Source organism: Gopherus evgoodei, chromosome 4 (genome assembly GCF_007399415.2).
Source record: "Gopherus evgoodei ecotype Sinaloan lineage chromosome 4, rGopEvg1_v1.p, whole genome shotgun sequence".
Classification (NCBI taxonomy): domain Eukaryota; kingdom Metazoa; phylum Chordata; order Testudines; family Testudinidae; genus Gopherus; species Gopherus evgoodei.
The window spans coordinates 39996850-40022388 of NC_044325.1; the positions used below are offsets into that span (position 1 = coordinate 39996850).

Here is a 25539-nt window from a genome sequence, read left to right on the forward strand (position 1 = left end):
ATAGGCAGCCACCTAATTCCAGTCCAGTGATCATTATCCATAATGACATCCAAAATAGTTACCTCATATTATGTGCAATACCCAGGGTATGTCCTGCAGTATCACTGGCACTTAAGTCAGAGGGGTAGGGCAAGTCCTTTTTCTTGTATCTGTGCTTTTTCAACAACAAACTTAATGATATCTTGTGGCAGCAAGTTCCACAGTTTAAGTCCAGCAGCTTAATTGGATTTTTTTTTAAAGGATTACACATTTACATGGATAATAACACCCACAGTAACTTTACACTGGGTAAAAACTGAATTTGGGTTAAAGCCCTTATGCAGCAGGGCATACACCAACCAGTAGCAACAGAATTCCCTTTGGACAAATTATTCCATAATTCATTTGGTAGGCCAGAGAATTAGTGACTCTGTAGCTTAGCAGTTAAGGTACTCCCCAAGGATGTAGGAAAGTAGAGTTCCAATCCTTACTCCCATTAATAGTTAAAAACTTCATACAATGCATCAAGAGGGCCAAAGACCAGTGGTTAGGGCACTCATCTATGAGATAAGAGACCTGCGTTCAGATTCTTGCTTCAAGTCAGACAGCACGGGGATTTGAACTTGCATCTCTTACATCCTCAGCGAGTGCTCTAACTTAGGGGTATAAGGGAATCAGCACCTCCTCTGGCTTTGTTTTGTGCTGGGCCTGCCTGAGCTACTAGGCATGCTCTGAACAAGCCCACTAGATTAAGCCTCAGCAGGCCTTCAGCATGATGTAGGCACTGGGCATCAGGACTTAGGCAATTGTGCATGTGTCCAGCAGCAGAAATTTAGGGAACTTTATTGGAAGAAACTAGGCACCTACAGGGTTAGGTAGCAGCTGATCAGGGGCTTTAAGGATCTAAATTTTGGATGTAAGCACCTAAATCTATTTGTGGATCTAGCCCTAAACTTCTCTTGTCCTCTTTGTTCTATCTCATTCCCATCTGTGAAATGGGAATAATAACACTTTACATAGTATCAGAGGGGTAGCCATGTTAGTCTGGATCTGTAAAAGCAGCAAAGAGTCCTGTGGCACCGTATAGACTAACAGATGTATTGGAGCATGAGCTTTCATGGGTGTATCCGACGAAGTGGGTACTCACCCACGAAAGCTCATGCTCCAATACGTCTGTTAGTCTATCAGTTTCCACAGGACTCTTTAACACTTTACATAGAAGCTGAGTCTAATTTTTGTATAGTGTCTGACCCCAAGCCTATTGAAGTCAGTGAGCGTGTTATCACTGACTTCCATTGCCGTTAGACAAAACCCATAATGCTTTGAGTTCCTTGGATTAAACGTACTTTGTGCTTTTAAAGTATTATTTAAACTTTGAGTACTCACTATTTGTCAGTTCATTTGGAATCTAGTGGCACTAATCATGACCTGCATTTCTCAGTCTAATGCCTGTGGAATGGATTCTACAGAAGCCGCAGGTCATGTCTGCATAAGTGAAGTACATATTTTGGCACAGACAAAATGGAAAAAAGCACGGAAAAATAAGTAAAAATTATTTAAGTAATGGGAATTTTATGGCTGATGCACAGATAGATTGAGAGGCAGCAATAAATTTATCAAGCTCATACAGGACAGCATATACCAAATTAATTGGAACTAACTCACACTGAAGACTTTAACGGATTACTGACTAGGGACGAATTAGCCAGTTAAAAAATAAGCCCCAAATCCCTGGATCCAAGCAACCCAGAACTCTGGGAAGGTTTGGATCAACATCTGAACTGTTCAGCTTGCCCCTAACTCTCTAAAGAGCCTGTCTCTCTCTCTCTCTCTCCATCCACCAAGCATTTCAGACAAATGATTATTTGGCTTTCTAGTTGCTCTCAGATCCTACAGATGGATGCAGTCATGTTTAAACATAGTTCTTCCTAGCATAGTTTGGAAAATGCCTAAGACACTCTCCAAACACCCAGTAAATGTTAGTATGCTGTGGGGATTTCATCATAAGACAATAGTGCTGCAACTATGTTGTAATACAGTTTGGTCTTGTTTGTTTGGATGGGTAAGAACTTGTGTTATAACTATGTTATTGAACTGTTAGAGATATGGACAACTGGATGATGTGTGTTACCATCAAGTCGGGGGCAGTGGTATCAGAACTGCTCAACAGTGTCATAAAGATATATATGGATACTGGCTTATTGGGAGTCTCCTTTAGCTCAAGAGGTATGGATTTTTGCTTTGGAATCGGTGGAATTAGGCTCTATCCCTGCCAGCACCATAAAGTTCTTGTGACATCAGTGGAAAAAAGAGTGAACCAACTGTGTGAGTGCTCTTGAAAATCCTTCCACGTGACAATTGTGGCTTCAGTTCTGTTACTCAAGCATTGTAAAGACCAGGGCAGTAATACAGAGCTTGGCACTATCTACATGAGGAAGATCAGACCACGTAATGCAAGGAAGGCATTACCGGGTTATAGTATGCTCCTGTGACATAATAAGATTTACTGTGCAGCCAGGTCTTAAATCCATCACAGTCTGAGACTATTGAACACTTTTCCTTCTCTTTTATTATTGTTGTTATTCCTTTAATATTAGAGAGAGTTGATCTGCAGAAACCCGTGAAGCTAATGAAAGTTGAGAGTGATGCTCTATAATAAACAGCTCCTGGATCCCTCTTGGAACTGACACTTTTATGAAGATAAAGCTAGGCTAATTAGCTCCTCTGTGAGTTTCTCATTTCAGGTCTGCTTTTTTGGGTAGCTATTTAATCAACTACTTGTAACCCGGCATCTAATAAAGAAAACTTGTTGGGTTGCCTGAAATTCTGTTTCTGAAAATATTACTGGCCTTGAGATTTTTAGATGGGGCACAAAACAAAAGAATGACTCAAGGGACTTCCTTTTCCCCTCAAAGACAAATTAAAATCACAAGCTTCATAGCTTTGGGGCTGGAAACAAGGTGAAAATGGAAATGTAAAACCAAATGAATAGCATATACTCCAGGAATAACAAGAAATATATAATAAAAATATATTCAAATAAAAATGTAATTTAAATAAGGCCACATCCTCCAGTTCACACTTTAAGATACAGAGAAGTGGATGACAGATTTCAGGTTCTATGTGGCTCTGTCTTCCTGGAACAGTGCTGATCTGGGAGAAGGCAGGACCTGTTATAGAGGTCAGGCTTTCAAGGAGACAACCTATGGATTTCTGGCTTTTGGTGCAGGTGGGCTCTGCCTCCATGTCAGAGCCACCATGCCTGCCTCACTGCACTCACTTTGATTAGTCAGTTTGATCAGTTTGATTAGTCCTCTCTGTTCACACGAGGTCCAAGAATAGGATAGCAGGGACTGTTGCAGGTCAGGATTAAGGGTCATTGGTGGAACAAGCTGAAGATATCAGGGTTAGAATAACAGAGGAGCACTGGTGCATCTAGATTGAGCTGAAATAGCAGGGGCATAGGCCATAATGTTTAGAAGTGCTCAGAACCCACAGCTGGGATTAGAAATCTATAAGAATTCAGCTCCCATTTAAGCATCAGAGTAAGTGACCAGATATTTAAAGAACTCAGCACTTTGGGTGCTGAGCAACTACGAAATTCTGGCCCCAATTGTGAGTGCTGAGTTTTTGAAAATAAAGCCCTATATCAGAAAGCAGGGGCACTAGTAGAACTGCGAGACAAGAGCCTACTTGCCCGTACCACTATATTTCTGACTGGAGAGTTGCTTGCTTTTATAAGCACAAAAATTCAGTCCACACTTCCTAAGAGCAACTAAAAGAAAATGTTACAAAATAGTAAAGCAGGTGTTTGAAATATTTCAGAGAAACCAACAAACCTACAGGACATTATACCACATGAACTTTCTACCCAGACCATAAGCAGACACAAAGCATATAAGACACTGCAGGGTGACCTTGCTGCAGGAAGAGTATCACTTAAAGGTGGCAACAGAAAATCTTCAAAAACAGACACCAATGAGAAAATGCTGAACGTGAATTAATATGCAAACTAGATACCATCAATTTAGGCTTGAACAGAGACTGGGAATGGCTGGGCCATTACACAAGCTGAATCTAGTTCCCCATATTAAGTATCCTCACACCTTCTTGTCAAACTGTCTGAAATGGGCCATCTTGATTATCACTACAAAAAATTTTTTTTCTCCTACTGATAATTGCTCATCTTAATTAATTAGCCTCTTAGAGTTGGTAGAGCAACTCCTACCTTTTCATATTCTCTATATATGTATATATATCTCCTTACTATATACTCCATTCTATGCATCCGATGAAGTGGGCGGCAGCCCACGAAACTTATGCTTAAATAAATTTGTTAGTCTCTAAGGTGCCACAAGTACTCCTGTTCTTTTTGCGGATACAGACTAACACGGCTGCTACTCTGAAACCTATCACTTCATAATGACTCTAACATCAAAACATGGGGGCCAGTCCTCCTGTTGAGATATCTTGACTTCTGTAGCTCACACTGCACCATGGGCCTTTTCTTCCCTATAATTAATGTTGGAAAGTAATTTAATCACTTTTTTTCTTCACACAGCTCCATTCTGGATTCTGCTGTCGATAGCTAAATAACCCATAGCTCTGTTCAATTCTAATCAACAGAACAGTTTGTCATTTAGATAGGTTTTATTTTCTTTCAAAGTAATTTGCTTACTTTTAAGCTTCGTTTATCCATTTTGATTAAGCCTTCATTAAGGGCATTATCTTTTGTTCTTCTAATAATTTTATGTTAGAGAGACAGCAGTTCCTTTTGCTGTTCAAAGCAAAACTCCCACTGCACAATATCAAAGCTGTTTAAGAGATAACTACCAGGAAAACTTTTAGCCCAAAATTTAGATTTTAGTTTTTTTAAAAGCTGTTCCTATATCTAAGGTCAATAGAAAGTGTTTCTATTTGTTATTATTATTCCAATGGAAATTTGTAAAAGAATAAATCAATATTCTTCTGCAATGTCCTCAGCCCTACCATTGCAGGATTGTACTAATGCACAAAGGAGGGAAAGAGAAATTAAGCAGAAATTAAGTATAAACAAAAATGAAAGCAACAAGTACCTAGATTGTAAGCTCTTTGAGACAGGGCCCATATTTTTGTTCTGTGTTTGTACTGTGCCTAACACAATGGCATCCTGGTGCATCACTAGGGCTCCTAGGCACTATGGTAATACACACAAATAAAATCTAGAGTGACACATCAATTGTCATTTTCAAAGTTGATGGAAATGTGAAAAAAGTTTTAAAAATGAAAGCAAGGTAGATTTTTCTTTGACTGTTTTTAGTAACAAAAGTAAGGAAGTCTTTTTAAAAATACATATGACTTTTAACCTTGTGACACTGGCAAACCATGCCAAGGCCCCTCGGCCTCACTGAACACAGACAAATGCATAGCTGGAAATGCATAGCTGGAAACATAGCTTACCTTTGTATTAGTATTTTTAAGATAGGTATTAGATTGATAAAAATGCGTTTAGTGTTTGGGCTTTATGAAATGCTTGTGAGTTGCTGCATGCATTAATCTCACTTATGAAATCTGTATTCCACCTTAAAAGTGTAAGCAGAGTCTGAATGAGCTCTCCCCTGATATCCTGATGAACTGGAGGAAAAGCCTTCAGGAACAGACCGCGCTTGCATAGACATGCCTGCTCTGCCTAGGTTTCAGCAGAGAGAGCTACTCTGCCAAAGTGATCAGTTTTGGATGGTGTTGGGTTATAAATCACTTTAGTATGGAGTGCAGGCTAATGAAATGTGGTTATCCTCATTGTATGAGTAAAGGGCAGCAGAACTGTACTTAGCCTGTCCTGATTGAGGGGTTCCCCCTAAACTGAAGCTCACTTGCTAAGCATGGAGTAGGGATGCCAAAGCCCAGTGGCGATGAGAAGAGTGTGGGCATAGGAGTTTCTACCTGGTATGGCTGGTGCCTAAGGAGTCTGACACCATTTGACCTGCCCCTCCCCACTTTCTAAAGACAGAGATAATTAGACTGAGTTGAAAGTCCTTGTTTTGTCCAGTGTTCACTATAGCTGAAATTGCAGATAGCCAGGCACTGATCTTTAGATCTGGTATAGGATAATACTGCAGTGAAAGAGACTATACAGCCTGCACTTCCAGTGAGGTTCTCCACTACCCTATGAAATCACTGAAAGCTGGGTTAAGTGGTAGAACGACAGAATATGACATTGCAGCAAAGACGGTGGCAGAAGAGAGAATGATGGCACAGCAGCCTATGACAGGCAGTGACAACAAAGCAAACAGTGGCAACTGTCAGCCAGTTGCAGCAGTAGTGCAGTGGCTGAGGTGTTGCTTGACGTTCTTTCCCCTCCGCTCCCCCGACGTTGGGGGTGGGAGGTGAACGCACATCTGAACTCTGGATCTTCGCTGATCAAGGACAGCAACTGTGAGTGAGGTGCAGTGGAGGAAGAAGGGAGTGATGTGTTAAAGGAGCATTTGTTGTTGGACTTTCACATTGCAAGGTGAGAAACTGGGCAAAGAATACTGCCCAACAAACTGTTTGATCATGGTCATATGCTTTTGAATCGTGGTGGTGGTGGTTTCCAGAATTAATGCTGAGTTCCTTGTCTCTTTTTATTAAAGTTTTCTTTGCTATAGACTCAGTGCTTGCAAGTGGGAAAGTATTGCCTCTTAGAGGTGCCCAGCGGTGGTGTTTAATTTTTCCAGATTACTGGGTATGGGCCCGAGTTTGTTCTGTTTTGTATTGGTAGGAGGAATCCCTAGATACTGAATCCTGTTTTTGTTGCTGGCAAAAGGTTTATATAAGATAATATTTAAGTGTTTGTGCTGTAACTATAAATGTAGTTGCTCTAAAACTGTAAACCTCCACACTCAGAAGAGAAGCATTACCAAGTGTGAAATACTAGTTTGTCACAAAAGGTGTCATCTCCTCTCCAACAAAAGAAGGCCCATAGACACCAGACAAGCCACTGTGGATCAGTAGACAAAAGACTTTGTTGATTACTTCCCCAACACCCATGAAGAGGCGAAGTGTAGGTGAACTCATCCCATCAGCTTGAACTCTGAGGGAAAGGAATAAAATTCCCTGACAAGAAGGATCAGTATATTCCTGCTGCTTAGACTCTGTGGGGCATAGATTACTAAGCATAAGCCAAAGATTCCCAGCTGCTTAGCATGGGTTTCCTGGCTTGCACATTACAGCAGCTTCTATTGCCTTCTCAAACTTAAGACCGTAACTCATTTGTGTTTGTATGTTTACCTGCTTTAACCTTGTAAATAACTCACATTTCTGGGACCAGAGCACTTCATGTGAGTAAACAGCTCCTTGTTACCCATCTGGTAGGATGAAACACAGGAGAGAGCAGTTTCTGGATAGCCATGGCCAAGAGAAGAGGTCTGTTGAGTGCTGATCTCCATAAGTCTCTATCTCTCCCACAAAATTAATCAGTTTTATTTTCAATGTAACAGCCAGTGCATCCCTTATGCATTTCAGTTGCTGCTAGTGGAAATTAGAGGACGTTATTATACATACCTATAACTTCTCAATCAGAAAATAAAAATGTTTTTATGACCAGCTGTTGCCCTGGTGCGGGGAAGCACACTGAGAAAGGAATCCAGGAGAGCTGGCTGTATTTTAAAGAATCCTTATTGAGCTTGCAGGAACAAACCATCCCAATGTGTAGAAAGAATAGTAAATATGGCAGGCGACCAGCTTGGCTTAACAGTGAAATCCTTGCTGATCTTAAACACAAAAAAAGAAGCTTACAAGAAGTGGAAGATTGGACAAATGACCAGGGAGGAGTATAAAAATATTGCTCAGGCATGCAGGAGTGAAATCTGGAAGGCCAAATCACACTTGGAGTTGCAGATAGCAAGAGATGTTAAGAGTAACAAAAAGGGTTTCTTCAGGTATGTTAGCAACAAGAAGAAGTTCAAGGAAAGTGTAGGCCCCTTCCTGAATGAGGGAAGCAACCTAGTGATAGAGGCTGTGGAAAAAGCTAATGTAGTCAATGCTTTTTTTGCCGCTGTCTTCACGAACAAGGTCAGTTTCCAGAATACTACACTGGGCAGCACAGTATGGGGAGGAGGTGATCAGCCCTCTGTGGAGAAAGGAGTGGTTCAGGATTGTTTAGAAAAGCTAGACAAGCACAAGTCCGTGGGGCTGGATGCGCTGCTTCTAAGGGTGCTAAAGAGTTAGCGGATGTATTGCAGAGACATTGGCCATTATCTTTGAAAACTCATGGCGATCAGGGGAGGTCCTGGATGACAGGAAAAAGGCTAATGTAGTGCCCATCTTTAAAAAAAAATGGGAGGAGGAGGATCTGGGGAGCCACAGGTCAGTCAGTCTCACCTCAGCCCCTGGAAAAATCATGGAGCAGGTCCTCAAGGAATTAATTCTGACACACTTCAAGGAGAGGAAAGTGATCAGGAACAGTCAACATAGATTCACTAAGGGCAAGTCATGCCTGACTAACCTAATTGCCTTCTATGATGAGATAACTGGCTCTGTGGATGAGCGAAAAGCAGTGGATGTGTTATTCCTTGACTTTAGCAAAGTTTTTGATATGGTCTCCCACAGTATTCTTGACGGCAAGTTAAGGAAGTATGGGCTGGAAGAATGGACTTATAAGGTTGATAGAAAGCTGGCTAAATCATCAGGCTCAACGGGTAGTGATCAACGGCTCCATGTCTAGCTGGCAGCCGGTATCAAGCGGAGTGCCCCAAGGGTTGGTCCTGGGGCCAGTTTGTTCAATATCTTCATTAATGATCTGGAGGATGGCGTGGATTGCACCCTCAGCAAGTTTGCAGATGACACTAAACTGGGAGGAGTGATAGATACGCTGGAGGGTAGGGATAGGATACAGAGGGACTTAGAAAAATTAGAGGATTGGGCTGTCATAAACAGATAGCTAAGGGTTAATGTCTCTTTCACCTGGAGCACCTGACCAGAGGACCAATCAGGAAACCGGATTTTTTCAACTTTGGGTGGACGGAATTGTGTGTCTGAGGTCTTTGTTTTCTGGCTGCCTGATTTCTCTGAGCTTTGGAGAAGTAGTTCTGTTTTCTAATCTTCTGTTTCTAAGTGTAAGGACAAAGAGATCAGATAGTAAGTTATATGGTTTCTTTTCTTTGGTATTTGCATGAATATAAGTGCTGGAGTGCTTTGATTTGTATTCTTTTTGAATAAGGCTGTTTATTCATATTTCTTTTAAGCAATTGACCCTGTATTGTATCATCTTAATACAGAGAGACCATTTGTATTTTTTCTTTCTTTTTTATATAAAGCTTTCTTTTAAGACCTGTTGGAGTTTTTCTTTACTTCAGGGAAATTGAGTCTGTACTCACCAGGGAATTGGTGGGAGGAAGAAATTAGGGGAGATCGGTGTGTGTTGAATTGGCTAGCCTGATTTTGCATTCCCTCTGGGGGAATAGGAAAGTCCTTTTTGTTCCAGGACCGGGAACGGAGAGGGGGAGTCACTCTGTTTGGATTCACAGAGCTTGTGTCTGTGTATCTCTCCAGGAGCACCTGGAGGGGGGGAGGGAAAAAGGATTATTTCCCTTTGTTGTGAGACTCAAGGGATTTGGGTCTTGGGGTCCCCAGGGAAGGTTTTTCAGTGGGACCAGAGTGCCCCAAAACACTCTAATTTTTTGGGTGGTGGCAGCAGGTACCAGGTCCAAGCTGGTGACTAAGCTTGGAGGTTTTCATGCTAACCCCCATATTTTGGACGCTAAGGTCCAAATCTGGGAATAAAGTTATGACATGGGCCAAAAGAAATCTGAGGAGGTTCAACAAGAACAAGTGCAGAGTCCTGCACTTAGGACGGAAGAATCTCATGCACTGTTACAGACTAGGGACCGAATGGCTAGGCAGCAGTTCTGCAGAAAAGGACCTCGGGGTTACAGTGGACGAGAAGCCGGATATGAGTCAACAGTGTGCCCTTGTTGCCAAGAAGGCTAATGGCATTTTGGACTGTATAAGTAGGGACATTGCCAACAGATCGAGGGACATGATCATTCCCTCTGTTCGGCATTGGTGAGGCCTCATCTGGAGTATTGCATCCAGTTTTGGGCCCCACACTACAGGAAGGATGTGGAAAAACTGGAAAGAGTCCAGTGGAGGGAAACAGAAATGATTAGGGAGCTGGAGCATATGACTTATGAGGAGAGGCTGAGGGAACTGTGAGCAAGGGAGGGAACTGTGAGGGAACAGGAGAGAAGAATAAGGGGGGATTTGATAGCTGCTTTCAACTACCTGAAAGGGGGTTCCAAAGAGGATGAATCTAGACTGTTCTCAGTGGTAGCAGATGACAGAACAAGGAGCAATGGTCTCGAGTTGCAGTGGGGTAGGTTTAGGTTGGATATTAGGAAAAGCTTTTTCACTAGAAGGGTCGTGAAGCACTGGAATGGGTTACCTAGAGAGGTGGTGGAATCTCCTTCCTTAAAGGTTTTTAAGGCCTGACTTGACAAAGCCCTGACTGGGATGATTTAGTTGGGGATTGGTCCTGCTTTGAGCAAGGAGTTGGACTAGATGACCTCCTGAGGTCCCTTCCAACTCTGATCTTCTATGTTTCCATGAATCGGGGCATACTGCAAAGAACGGGGAAGATAATCCCCAAAACTAATATTCTAATAATTATTATTCTAATAATTAGATTCACCAAGCCAGCAACAAAACAGCTTATACAATACCTTACTGGTTACCCACAAGCCAAAGACACAACTCCCTTAAAACAATCCATCCTTGGGCTGCCACCCAGACAGCCAAGTCAAATATGATAAGTTCCTCAAAGATAAAGTTCTACCAGTCCCAAGGTATCAGACACATTACCAGCCAAGTCAATGAATATTTCAGATCTCACCCAAATACACACTTTCAAACAATTCTTATTAACTAAACTAAGATTTATGAAAAAAGAAAAGAGAGAGAGTATTGCGGTTAATAGGTCATTATACATAAAGATCTGAATAAAGTTCTTAGGTCAGAGTTATAATAAAGATGGTGAGTGGCTGAATTGCAAAAAGTTCTTTCCAGAATCAGTTCATCAGGTTATAGTCCAAATAGGCAGTCTATATACAGTTTGTTCAATTTCTTTAATGTAAATTAGGAGGATAATCCAGACTGGAGCTGGAGACCTCAGTCTTGTGACTCAAGCTCCTGCTGACCAAGCTTAAGCAGATCTGAGATAACAGGATCCGGTCCCTAGAGTTCTTTTACAGATCTCTGGCAGGATATTGCTAATCTCTAGATGCAGGTATTCCTTGGGTGAAGCACTGTGACTTTGAAATAAAACCTCCTATTTCCTATGTACACACATGTAATTAGTTGCATTCATCAGCATAAGGTAATTATCCATTAAGCAGTTCATAGACAGTTTACTACAAACTTCAAAGAGAAATATACCCAATGATATTATCACACCCAAGTTCCATCTAAATGTAATATTCCCTTCTGATCTCTGAATCAATAGAATATAGTAACAGACAGACATCATTAACCTATAACAAGATATAAGTAAACACATACAAATGCCTTTTAGTATTTACCTCCACTTCTCTAACAATACAGGTTTGAATTTCAAAGCTCTAGTCTATATAACATGGCTTTGCTAGCTATTTATAAGGAATGGCCTTAATTACCATTTGCATACTTTTCTAATATGTCTCTAAAGGTAGAATTTGGGTCATTAGCCTGCTAGTTGTGTAACGCTTTGTGGCTCAGTGTCACCGTTTTCTTTTTTGAATTAGTCTATGTACCCCTGGAGGGCTCTTAATCCTGCTAGGTTGTTACAACCTTGGAATAGGTCTCTTCACTAGCTTCCTTAAAATATGAATATGCCCTTGAAATGACATGTTAAAATTCCTCCACCTCATAAAATCTGAAATGGCACCCCTCCTGACTATGTCATCCTCCACACTCTTTGAGTCTCTGGACTAGCTCCCTCTTCTTCAACATATCAAATTCAAATTTTCTAGTATTTACCATAAGGCCCTTTGCAACTTAGTCTCTTCCTACTCATCTGCTCTTGTCCAAATCTTCCAAGAATAAGCTTTCTTGCATCAGCACATTCTGTTTCCCAGCTGAATTAAAATAGCCATTCCCTACTTTTCAGGAGCTAAGAGGCTGCCATTTGCCCCCTCTGCATAGACGTGATAGCACAAAGTATGAGTCTGAGCAATACTAATTCCTGCTGGGTTTGCTAGCAGTAGAAGTGGTCAACACTTCTCAATTTCTTATTAAATTTCAAAATTTCTGGAAGAAAGTAGGTGACATTTTGACAAGAGGTTCACAATTCGCTATCAGTGCTGTGTTTTCTGTTCAGTTTTATGGTGGGGTGGGAGTTTTCAAATTTTGTAATTCTAATCAAATCTGGAGATTTAAATAAAATGAGAAGAATTTTCTATAAAGCTTTTCCTGATCAGCTCCACAGGGCTGGTTGGTGGTTGATCTCCACTCCTCAGGAACTGGGGGAGAGGGTGTGCGGGTTAGCATTAGCTCTAGTGTTGCCCTTTGAGGGTCTTTCCCAGGAGGGTTGCCAACACTGTATTTAAAAAATATGGAACAGACCTCAGATGACCCCAATTTTCACTTGAACCTCTGGGGACAAGTCCCTTTTCCCATAGGTGCCAACTTTTCCTGGTGCTGGTGGGTGCTCAACCCCTCTCTCGCCCCTGCCCCTGCACCCACCCCCACCCCGCCCCCATTACAACCTCTTCCCCAAGGTTGCCCCCCAACTGTGCCCCCTCTCTGCCCCATTGGACTCCTTCCCCAAATCTCTGCCCTGGTCCCCCTCTTCCCTCCCAGCACTTGCCACCGCAAAACAGGTGGCAAGCGCTGGGAGCTAGGGGGAGAAGAAGGAATGCTGCGTGCTCAAGGGAGAAGGTGGAGGTGGAGGTGAGCTGGGAGAGAGTGGGGAACTTGGCTGCTGATGGGAGCAGAGCACCGATTGAGTCAGCGCCTATGCCTTTCCCCACCTCCATGCTTCCTAGGGTTTCCCTCTCTCTCCAGCTGTGGATGTAGCAGAGAACTCAGGGCCTCAGTTGCTGGGCCAGACCCCCTGCAACTCCTGTTGAGGTTCAGCAGGGATGCCAGGAACCAAGTTGGAGACTACAGTTGCTGGTCTTTGCCTGCTGCAGCACTGTGCATCATGCTGGGGTCATTGGCAAAGACTCTACACCCGGAAGTAATGACCCCCACTGCTGGACAGAGCTCCTTCCTGATTCCACCCTTCGGCGCAGCTCCGGGACACACAGTCTGTACACTCGCTCTGCCTGATAGAGTCTGTGCAGGGAAAGCAGATGTGATTGCTGTGCTTAAGGGCTGGAGTCAGCAGGGACCCTGTCCAGCAATGGGCCAGTACTCACAGGGTCCATCTTTCCACTCCCCTCCCAACCCTGGCCCTTGAGCACCGCCTCATCTGTTTAGGTTGCCAACCCTCCAGGATTGTCCTGGAGTCCCCAGCTATTAAAGATTAATCTTTAATTAAAGTTTATGTCATGTGATGCAACCTCCCGAAAATACGTCCAACCAAAATTGGCAGCTTTCCCTCCGCAGCACAGAGGGGAGGAGAGTGGAAAGATGATGCACCGGTGAGTACTGACACCCTGTTGTAGAATGCAGGCTAAAATGCTGAAGATTTGGTAGGGTACAAGGGACGTCGCTTATAATACAGGGCTGTTGGGACCCACCAGCTCTTATTTGCACCTCGCCCCCACCCCCGCCCCCAGCTGAGGGAGCACAAATCTCTTCCAGCCCACGCTAAAGCGTGAACTAGAACTTAACTCCTCACACTGCCTGCCACAGCTGGTGTATGACGCACTCTCCGCCATGCCTTGTGGGCATTGTGGTGATAGGCCCAGAATGCATTCTGGGTATTGTAGTCCGGACATTTGATCTACCTGGGCTGGCGCTGTCGGGTTTGCTTTTCCCTTCTTGAGATTCGATTGGCCGGGAGAAAGTATCCGTCAGTAAATAATGTGCTCAGCCAATCCAAGGTGGCCATGTCGGAGAAGCTAGCGTCCAATGAGCCGCCCGCGCTGCAAACGGCTAACAGTAATTGGTTGTTGTCCTAGAGCTAGTGTGGCGTGATTGGCCCCCTCAAGGCAGGTGGGCGGGGTGGGGAAGCTGGACTTGGGGCTCCTCGGCGGCGTTGTCGCCTCACAGGAGACCTGCGATGGATCTGCGGAAGCGGCTGGCGTTGTTACTCTGCGCAGCGGCGGTGCTGAGCTGCGGCCTAGCCACCGCTGGTCAGTATTTAGGACCCCGAGGGTGTAACCCCCACGTCTCTCTCCCGGGCTGGGCCAGGGGCTCGTCTCTCCGCCGCCTCCCTGCGCGTGGGGTAGCCGTCCCTCGGGGACGGCAGCGCGAGAGCTGGGGGGAGGGTGGCAGTAGCGCGTGGGGCTTCGGGGGACTCGTGGCTCAGCGACACGGGAACGGGCGCGGTGAGAAGAAGCGAGTGAGTGTGTCGGGATAGCGGGGGGACAGCGGGGGGCTGATCCAGCGATAGGCGCGGTGTGGGGTTAAGTGAGGATGGGATGGTGAGATTTTGGGGGGGGACGGTGTGGGGTCAGTTGGGGAGGGCGTGTCGGGATGGTGGGGGATGAGTGACAGCGGGATGCATGGGGTGGTGTTGGACCAGGTAGGGAGACTGTTGGGGTGGTGGGAGGATGGGGGAAGGCAGGGTGGCCTACCCAGCGATGGTTGTAGTTGGGGGTAAGGTGGGGAGAGGGTGTTGGGATGTTGGGGTATAGGTGACAGCAGGACGGATGGGGTGCTGTGATGGTGAGGGGAAGGGGAAGGGGGATGGGTAACAGTAAGGTGGCTGACCTAACTTGTGGTGTAGCATTAGGTGGAAACACATGTCAATACCTTCTAGCCTTCTGACTGTGGTTTGCTGCTGGTGAGGGACTTGTCTGTTTTGATAAAGTGTTTTAGAGAAGGACTGAAAAACATCATGCTTCAGTTAACATATCAACTGCCCCAAATCTGTTAGGTCTTATGTAGAGTAGAAAAAAAGGTGATTTTATTAAGCATGTTTGTGAAGTGCTGTTAAGGGGGATCCTAGAAGGTGGTAAGCATTGTCCACACTGGGTGCCAATGTTTTTAAACATCTTGTAACCAAAATGTGTTATATATATAATTAAAATACCCTTTTCCCTAATTTAGACCTGTCTTTACTCAGTAAGCAGTACTAGAGTTTTTTTCCATTAATAAAACATCTCTAGTGTTGTAAGTGTGCATAATACATCCACAGTGCTTAGTTATGTCATTCCAAATACTTATTTCTTGTTAATTACATTGTTTGTTTAATTTATTTCTCATTCACATCCTCTCAGCCTCCACTTCACACAGACGTCCTGTGTTTTTACATACAGATACTTGAAGGGATGTTAGCTGGCTACGGAGGCTATGTCTACAATAACACTTTTGTCGGACAGCGGGGTGGGAAAAAACACACTCCGATCAACCAAAGCATCGGTGTGGACAGCGCTATGTCAGTAGGAGATGATCTCCTGCTGACATAGCTACCGGCAATTGTTGGGGTGGTTTAATTATGCTGGCCTAGAACAGCTACACGGGAGACCTTACACCAGCACAGTTGTAGCAGTAGAGCTGTTCCACTGTAATGACTATAGTGTAGACGTAGGCAGAGACAGCTTCACCCTGAACTTTTTGGGGAAAGGATCTCTCCAAACAGGGGCTTTTTGGAAGATTTGTGATCTTGCAAGGTGTCACTCAAGAATATGACTTCACAGTCAAGTCTGATAGGTTTTTGGTAAACAAGTCCTAGACTTTTTATCTTTTGCATATGCTACCAGCTAGAGCAAGGGTGGCCAACCTGTGGCTCCGGAGCCACATGCAGCTCTCCAGAAGTTAATATGTGGCTCCTTGTATAGGCACTGACTCCCGGGACTGAAGCTACAGCCTCCAACTTTCCAATGTGCCGGGGGTGCTCATTGCTCAACCCCTGGCTCTGCCATAGGCCCTGCCCCCTCCTCTGATCCTGCCATGCCCTCACTCCCTCCTAGAGCCTTCTGCATGCCTGGAAACACAAAACAGCTGATCTGATCAGGAGATGTGGAGAGGGAGGAGGAGGTGCTGATGGTGGGGGGTGGGGGCTGCCAATGGGCAGAAAGAGCGGAGTGGGGAAGCTGATGGGAGGCTGCTGATGTATTACTGTGGCTCTTTGGCAATTACATTGGTAGATTCTGGCTCCTTCTCAGGCTCAGGTTGGCCACCCCTGAACTAGAGGGTTAATAAATTAAGGTTGCCTTGTTCAAGGACAACTTGGATCTCAAATACTGTTGTCACAGCTTCTGTAGATAACATAATTGGCCACCTGCATGTTTCCCAAAGTGTAGTACAGAAGCATCTAGCTCTCTGAAGCCAAAAAGATAACATAACCCACTTACCCAATACAGTTACCATCTACCACTTGTCAGAGTGCTTATAAAGAAATTAAAAATGAAAACTGGTCTTATCCGACCACATATGAATCAATCAGTTGTACATGCAGGATATTTAACTGCATGTGATTAGCATGGCTCGTATGCAGCATGTAATTTTTTGACAGGGCTGTGTTCTCTGAGTGTGATATCCTGGTAGTTGAACTTTGAACCTAGTATTCAAGTGGTTTTTTTAATACAAAATTAAATCGTGAGTATATTGAAGGTATAATGAATAGCCTCAACAATAGGGTACGTTTTAAAACATGTGGCACTATGTATGTCTGTTGGCTGCCCTCTTGGCTGAAATACTGAGGCTTGTTCTGGGGACATCCAAAGCTAAGAGCAAGAACAGCTGAAGAGCCAAGGCTCTGTAGCTGAGGGCTGTAACAACTCATATCCTCTGTGGATCAGCACAGAGCGGGGCTTGGAACACATATTCACCTGTGTATTATGTATTGCAGAGTTTGATGCTGTCACCAAATTATAATTTTCAGATGCTTAAGTTAGGTACAAACATCTGTAGTAGGTAATATGTATTTGGTTTGTTATATATTGCTAAGGGGGTTGCTATGGCTAAAAATTGGAATGGTCATCATGTCAAGATCCAGATATAGCTTTGAATGTACCATAATGATTTTTGGCAGCCACTGTGATCCTGGAAAGGCATTTCTTAACTAACATTTGCTTTAGAAAGTTATTTTGTGAACTGGTTCTGGTTTGTGATTGTTATTATTGGATTATCTGATATCCTGCAAAATATTGGTACCTGAAACATTCTTTGACAGGGTCCAGTACAAGCCTAGAGGCTTGCTGTTGAATACTAGCACAGTTGTTTTATGCTTGGAGCAGGCCTTCCAAGTGGATATTTGAATTCCTAAATACTCACCCATAACTTCTGGAGGCTAATCCTGAATCATATGGGTTGTGGAAAAATGATTTCTGAGAAGCCTCACTCAAATTATTGAATCTACAATTTAATTGTCTGGATTCAAGAGTTTTTGATAAGGTTTCTATTTGGGTACATAGCTTATCAAGTACTGTCTTTGGCCTTGTAACCAAGACTCGCAATCCTACTTTGAAATCTTAATTTAAGGAAAATCTTAAACTTTGCTCAAATCAGTAATTTATTGGAGACTTCCATGCTTGCTTGCTGTTATGCCAAGAAAAGTATTAGACCTCAAATGAATGAGCCTCACCATCTGTTTACAGAATAAGATGTAAATTTGTTTGGTAGAGATTGTGCTTTAGATGAGGACTCTCTTGATGAAGCTCAATCCAGATAAAATTGATGAGATGCTGGTAAATCGGGAGGAGCAACTGGAAGATGTGGCAAGGATTAAATCTACCATTTTGGTTGAAATTCTATACACACCACTTGTTAGTAGAGTTTGCAATCTCTGGTGTTGTTGGACTCCCTCCTGCTATTAGATGATTGTCAACCAGCACTGTAAAGAAAAGCTTGCTTTTGTTTAATCTGTATTGAGTATGGAGATATGCTATGGAGATATCTAAACAGTTATTTAGTGGGGTCCTGAAAAAGACTGTTCCAAATCATTCCCTCCTTTATTGACTTATTTAGGTTCTTCTAGGTATGTTTGTGGAGTATGATACTTGTGTTGATGTGTTGGTTTATTTCATGTCTCAGAGTCAGAAATAAATCCTGACTAGGTATTACTGGTCTTCCTGCAACAAGTCAGTTCCCAGATTGTGGAAGTACTAAGAGAAGGCCTGATATTTCATTATTTTGGCTTCATAAGTGGCTTCCAAAAAAGTCTGTGTAAAATACAAATGCTGAAATTGCTGAGTCTAGAGATATGTTTCTGCAGACTTTCATATACAGTTCTGGTTGGTTTTTTTACCCACTGCCTCAGTCACAGTATTGTACTTGCTAATGCTATCCATTCGTTTTTAATCACATTCTTTCTATTTAATATGTTGACAGTCCTCCAGTGAGAACACTTAGATGGGTTAAGCCGGGATAAAATAAATCTGATTCTTAATTATGAAGGTTCAATATAATCATGGGCTTATGGGAAGAGTGTGTGTGTATTTATTTAATTTTGTGTTTGTATACACACACATTTAGGTTTCGCATCATTTGCTGCTGTTACATATTGGAAATGTTTCAGTTGTGCTTCAAGGTGTTCTGGTATTTGTGAGCTATCAGAATGATGTTTTTTCTGCTTCATTCCTTTTTACTAAAATCTCAAAACCAAATAACTGTCACCTAAAATTTTATCCTTTATTCTTTTGTTGTTGCATATAGCTATTGCTGATCTGATCTGAGGCTGTGTCCTGCACTAGTTATGCTGAGGATGCAAGTTTGATTCCTGGCTTGTTTGTGGGATTTTTGTCTAATCCTTCCCCCCGACTGGGGAGGAGGTATTTTCCATTCCGTTCTTGCTGCTGTGCTGTGCTCCTACTGTCTGACTAGAGTGGGAAGTAGTATGCTGAAGTCTGTTCATACAAAAATAAATATTCCCTCAAAGTTTCTAAATCCCAGATCATAATTTGTAGAAGGGGACTGCTGTAGAGGTAGCTTTGGAAAAGTTCAGCCAGTAGTTCGAAAGGAGTTTGAAGGAACCTTGAGTGTTGCCATAAGAGGACTAATACTGACTGACTACAGTCTTTGCAGTGCACTAACGGAATAGTGGTGGGACAAATAACTGAATAGGACAATTTAAAACTAACCTTGCTGAGGCAACAGCCAGAAGTGACATTTACTGAATCACTGCATGCCTTGTGATTGGCTGTAATAAGCATGCATTGTGTACAAACTTGGTTGAGATGTCTCTTACCTGAAGTGCATTTTGTGTCAAAATTTGGCATAGTCAGAAAAATCTATCCATATGAGGAAAGTCATTTTTTAATGTTTCACGTTTGTTTATCTTTTTTCTTAAATAAGTAAAGGTCAAATTTTATTCCAAAGAGTAAACAATCAGTTACCCCCCCCCATGAAAGAAATGTTCCCTAGTTAATAAAAACACACAATGCCCTGCACTGATGGTCTATTACTGAAATATCTTGAGTATTGGTTGGGTTGTGAGGAATTGTTCAGAATTTGGCTCTTTTACAAAAATCTGGATGGAAAAACTTAATTCTCAGAGATAAGTTGGGCCATTCATGAGGCTTTAGCAGATTCCTTATGGCACTACTAGATCTCTGCCTATTTCCAAAGGATGAGTAGCCATCTTAACCTGTAATTTAATGCTTTTCTAGACCAAACCTAGTAGAATTTCTCTACTCTTGCTGACTCTTCCACAGCTTTGCACATAGACACCGGAGTTGTCCTTTTTTTTTTTTTTTTTCCCCTTCCGGAATCTAGGCTAAACTTGTCTGACCTTTAGTGGTGGTCTACCCTCAGGTGGCCTGCACTGCACAACTTTTTTCCTAATTTCTGGTTCCTCATACAAAGTACTAAAAATGTCTTATCCAGCCCTTATTCCTAGAAGCACTTCTAATGTGGATAGTGTGTTCTATCAGTCCTCTTTCTTCATCACTAATAGGTTGGGTTTTCTTGAGCATGTGAGTGCTTAAAAGAAGTGGCAAAACAAGTAATTAATCCTCATGAAATGCCTCATACTTAAGTAGGTAGAATTTCATTTGGGGTACAAGAAAGTTCAGGCCTGATGGAGAAATTTTGCATTAAATTTCTAACTAAAATGTTTTGTTTGTCTTGTACTGTTGGCTCATTATCTTTTAATAATCTGCACTATCCCTCCTTTTGCTTAAAAAATGGTAGGATTAATTTCTAATCAGCCCTTTCAGATTTAGCATGTATAGCACTAGGCAACCCTTGAAACAGATCCAGCAAATGGTAAGTGACCCACTTTTTCTGAGCTTGGATTTGCATTTAGAAAAGCAAATGAACAATTAGCTCTAATCACTGTTTGGCAAGTGCATAAACATTATAGTGTCTGTGATTCTATGGGCAAACGTTGGTTAATAATTCCCTCTTATTTCTAACAGTGACCTACCACTAGCCCCTCATTAACACCTCCAAAAGATCGTTTTTCATTCTCTCTCAACGTAGGCGTGCTTTTAATTATAACGGTAATGTCCATGTACTGGTTCAGCAGTCCTGTGTCAAGAATTGTAGGTCTGTAAATGATCCCTTTGCTGTTAGTATTATCGAGTATCACTGCAAGTTAGTCCACCTAATTTAACTGGAAAATCATTTAAGGGCCCAGTACAGCTAAATAAATTAAAGTTGTTTTTACCTTGTTTTAGCAGTCTGGTTTGGAAAGAACATCTGTGTAACAGCTTCTTAACTGTGTTATAACTGCAACCTGTTAATTTAGAGCTGATTCTTCTCAAAGAAGCTACATGATGCAACTGCAATGAAACAGTTCAATTGTTTTGCTTTTGAGACAAAAACAAAACAAATTTAGTCCTGGTTTGTACTACTTATTCTCCTTACCCCTCCCACCTTAATTTTACATTCATATCCCTATACACATGTAATTGTTGTTAATGAGCAGTGGTAGGTCACTGTTGGAAATAAGAGGGAATTATTAACCAATGTTTGCCCATTGAATAGAATGTGTATGGAGGTAATACACCCTTTTAGACTATTGGTATTTTGTTCTGTATGTGACTTGGCTTTTGTATGACTTTGCCATACAATTAATAAAGTCTCTTGATTAATCAAAGAACTAAAGGAGGGTAATGTAATTAATCAACATAGGTTTATGGAAAATGGGTCTTGTCAAACTAACTTGATAGTTTTTGAGATTGAGTTTGGTTAATAAAAGTAAGATGTTGTCTTCTGTAACGTGTTTGACTTGATACTACATCATTAAAAAATGAGAACGGCGTAAAATTAACATGGCATGTATTAAATGGATTAAAAATGGCTGATAGATCCCAAAATGTAGTTGTAATTGAGGAATCGTCATCAAGAGGGTGTACTTCCTGTGGGATTGCGCAAAGATCAGTTCTTGGCCCTCTGCTATTTAAAATTTTTAGCAATGATCTGGAAGAAAACATAAAATCATCACTGATCGGGTTTGCAGATGACACGCAAATTGGGGGAGTGGTAAATAATGAAGAGGACAGGACATTGATTCAGAGCAATCTGGTTTGCATGGTAAACTAGGCGCAAGCGAACAGTATGTTTTTAATATAACTAAGTGTATACTTCTCAGAACAAAGAATGTAGGCCATATTTACAGGATGGAAACTCTATCCTGGGAAGTGGTGATTCAGAAAAATGATTTGAGTGTGTGGTAGATAATCGGCTGAACATGAACTCCCAATATGATACTGTGGCCAAAAGAGCTAGTGCAATCCTCAGATGCATAAATGGGAATCTTGTAGGAGTGGAAAAGTTAGTTTACTTCTGTATTTGGCACTGATGCAACTGGTTTTCCAATTTTGTGTCCAATTCTGGTGCCCACTATTCAAGAAAGATGTTGATAAATTGGAGAGGGTTCAGAGAACAGCCACTAGAAAAGTTAAAGGATTAGAAAACATGCCTTACAGGGATAGACCCAAGGAGCGCCATCTATTTAGCTTAACTAAGAAAAAAGGTTAAGGAGTGACTTGATTACAATCTTCAAGTACCTACATGGGGAACACACATTTAGTAATGTGGTCTTCAATCTAGCAGAGAGAGGTATAACATGATCCAGTGGTTGGAAGTTGAAGCTAAACAAATTCAGACTGGAAATAAGGTGTACATTTTTGACAATTAGAGTAATTAATCATTGGAACAACTTGCCAGGAGTTGTGGTAGATTCTCCATCACTGACAATTTTTCAATCAAAATAGAATTCTGGGAGTTGTTTTAGGGAAGTTCTCTGGCCTGTGTTGTACAGAAGGTCAGACTATATGACCACAATGGTACCTTTTCGCCTTGGAATATATATATATAGTGTGTGTGTGTGTGTGTGTGTGTGTGTGTGTATAAAATATGCAATGTCAATTAGCAATGAGGGGCTATCAGTGCTATTTTTAAATCTTTCTTTTAGGAACGTATTAGCTGATATTTGATGATTACAATGAACCTGCAGATGACACCTAAAGCTCATGTCCTAACCAGTTGCCTTTAAAAATATCCTTGGGCTTGTAACGCATTAAACAGTATTGCTGACATCTTCAGAATGCTTTGCAAGCAGTTAATCCCATTGTATTGTAACTTGACCTTCCTCACTGGGGATAAGTGATTTGCCCAAGGCCATAGAGTTTGTCAAAGTCAGGATTAAAATGCAAGATGGGATAGGATTCCTGACTGCTAGTCTGTATTTAGAACCAGGTCTATCACTTATGTCATCAAAATCTATTGTGGCTTAGATTTTGCTGGCATACGTGGCAGCGTGCAGAGGGCTATGTTGTCGGGAGAGCTTCTCCCACTGACATAGCTACTGCTGTTTGTGGAGGTGGTTTTATTACGTCAACAGGAGAGTTCCAGTCGGCATAGAGTGGCTACACAAGCATTCTTACAGCGGCTCACCTGCATCGGTATAGTTGCTCTGCTGTAAGTTTGCTAGTGTAGACGTGGCCTAAACTATACCGCTTTCAAAAGTGAAGATGTTAATCTGAGTGTCCTATCTAAACTCCGGTTTCAGAGTAGCATCCGTGTTAGTCTGTATCCGCAGAAAGAACAGGAGTACTTGTGGCACCTTAGAGACTAAGAAATTTATTTGAGCATGGTGCCACAAGTACTCCTGTTCTTTTTATCTAAACTCCAACTGCTAATTACATTCTGCTTCCTAATTTCCCCTACATTTTCAAAACAGATATTGGATTCTTCACTTTCTTACCTAAACGGATGTGCAGTTTTACTATGCGCTTCTAAAAATCCACTGTGTGTCACCATGAAGGTACTGCACTCCAGTAGTGGGAGAAGTAATTGCAGTGTGTGAGATTCTGAGTTGAAAAGCATTACAGTCTGCTTCAGAATGGAAAATACAGCTGGCATTGCTCCTTTCTTAAACTTTTAAGGTGCCTTTATAATTTCCTGCTGCTATTATTTGAATCTGCCAGGGCAAGCCTGAGTGGTTCGGGAATAAATCCTGATACTTATCTTTCATGACAGGAAGTCAGGCTAAGCAAACAAGGGCAAGAGCATCAGCTTCTAATAGCTGACTTCTAACACTGCTATTGCATGGCAGTAAACTGTAGTGCTTCCTAGATGGTGTCAGTAGAATCATCAGAGCTGTGAAGTCAGTAAAATGTCACGTTCATCGCAGTTTCCATCACTTGTTTCAGAGCTGTTAGGGATAGAAAATCTGCAAGTGTTCAGCCCCTTTGCTGCAGCAGAATGTGATGGACTTCTGTTGGTTTTCCACCAGCACATCTTTGCTCCAAAGGCAATGTGTGTAAGTTAATAGCAGAAATGTGTTTTATTCCACTTACTGTATATATAGCAGCCCTTAAGTGGCTAATATATTTAGCACTTCAAATAGAATTTTATATTCAAGGTATCGAACAGCTATTATTTTATATGAAGGGTACCTAAATTGATGAGAGTAAGGTTTGTCTCTCTGAACTCAGCCTGTTCCATCTCTTCTGAAGTACAATAGATTTCCCATTTTAAGGCTCTGCAATGCATAATCTGGACATAGTAAGGTGAGTTAAGGACAGACTTGTAGTTTTAACCCTATTTGTCCTGACTCTTGGTTTAAGTGAAATATTCAGTGTTTTAACACACTGCTGTATTTTGGGGGGTTATCTTGTATTTTTGCTTATGCAAGTTGTATTTTATGTTTAGGTATGATACAATGCTCAGGTCTCCTCTCATACTTGCAAAGGTCCCACATCATGTGTGACAACTCGAGACTCTTGATCAAGGAGACTAGTGCAAACAAAAAATAAGAAAAGCTGTTTACGATAGAGTGAGTGCGTTAACTATATAGGACCTAGGGAAAATCAATATGAGAAATACGGGAGTCTACAAAACACATTTGAAGCTGCTAAAAATAGATCTGTGGAACAATTCTATTTCCCTCTTACCTGAGATCATAAAAACAAACTCTAGACTATGTGTTCTAGAGTTCCTTGTCCTTCTGCTGACTTAGAGTCTAACAAATATCTCTTTCCCCAGGGCTGAACAGGCTTTGATTGTTTTTTGTTTGCAGGCTGGAACTAAATTTGGATCCTTGTATGACAACATAATGGTCTAGTGTCATGATAACTTGACATTGTTCTATTTGAATGACTAAATCTCCACTCTGAGGCTTTGAATATACTGGCCTGTTAAACCACGTAGGCACCTTTCTACTGAGAACCATGTTTAAATATATCTAACTAAAAAGGTGATAACATGGCTTTCCCGGTCAATGCCTTTCGATAATTAAACTCTCTGGCAACTTAAAAGTTGATGCTTCTTAGTAATTCTAATTTAAATGCCTTTTAGATGTACTAGCGAACTCTAGAATATCTCAAAAGAGTAATGCTAAGCAATATTGTTTTGTTCTAGCTAAATTTATTGCTTTTTATTTAGGCAATAACATGTTAAAATAGCTTCTGAACTAAATTTTAAAATTCTTTACAGATGAAGAAGGAAGTCAGGATGAGTCATTAGACTCAAAGGTAAGCAATAAGTCTCACCCAATAACGCATTCCATTTTCTTCTCCCTCTTTGTGGGGCTACTAGAGCAGGGGTTCTCAAACTGGGGGTCAGGACCCCTCAGCAAGTCATGAGGTTATTACATGGGGTGGCAAGCTGTCAGCCTCCACTCCAAACCCTGCTTTGCCTCCAGCATTTATAATGGTGTTAAATATATGTGTTTTTAATTTATAAGGGAAGGAGGAGCCGCAGTCAGAAGCTTGCTATGTGAAAGGGGTCACCAGTACAAAACTTTGAAAACCGCTGAACTAGAACAAGAGTCTGAAAATCAGAACTCAATGGAGTCTGTTTAGAAACTGCCACTAACTGGCTATATGACCTTGGTCATGTCACTTAACATCTCTGAACTTCAACTCACCTCTTTGAAAAAAAGAATATATGTTACCTCGTGCATTGAGGGTTTAGTTAACTAATAATAAAGACCTATGGAAGTATTAAAATTGTAGCATCTGTAAGGCTGCGTTTTAGTCATGGGTATTTAGAATAAAAGTCATGGACGAGTCACAGGCAGTAAGCAAAAATTCATGGCCCATGACGCACCCGTGACATACT

At 41.9% G+C, this 25539-nt stretch overlaps 1 protein-coding gene across 2 annotated transcripts in view; it reads left to right on the forward strand.

Annotated features, from left to right (window-relative positions):
• Window positions 1-14066: 14066 nt before the first annotated feature.
• Window positions 14067-25539, forward strand: part of SEL1L (SEL1L adaptor subunit of ERAD E3 ubiquitin ligase) — a 52772-nt gene continuing 41299 nt past the window's right edge. The window contains exons 1-2 of one of the 2 annotated variants that reach the window (XM_030558979.1): window positions 14067-14213; window positions 24913-24950. In XM_030558979.1, coding sequence (XP_030414839.1) covers window positions 14141-14213; window positions 24913-24950 — 111 coding nt within the window. In that variant the 5' untranslated portion in view covers window positions 14067-14140. The remainder of the gene's footprint in view (window positions 14214-24912; window positions 24951-25539) is intronic. The other variant, XM_030558978.1, reaches the window with a different exon arrangement.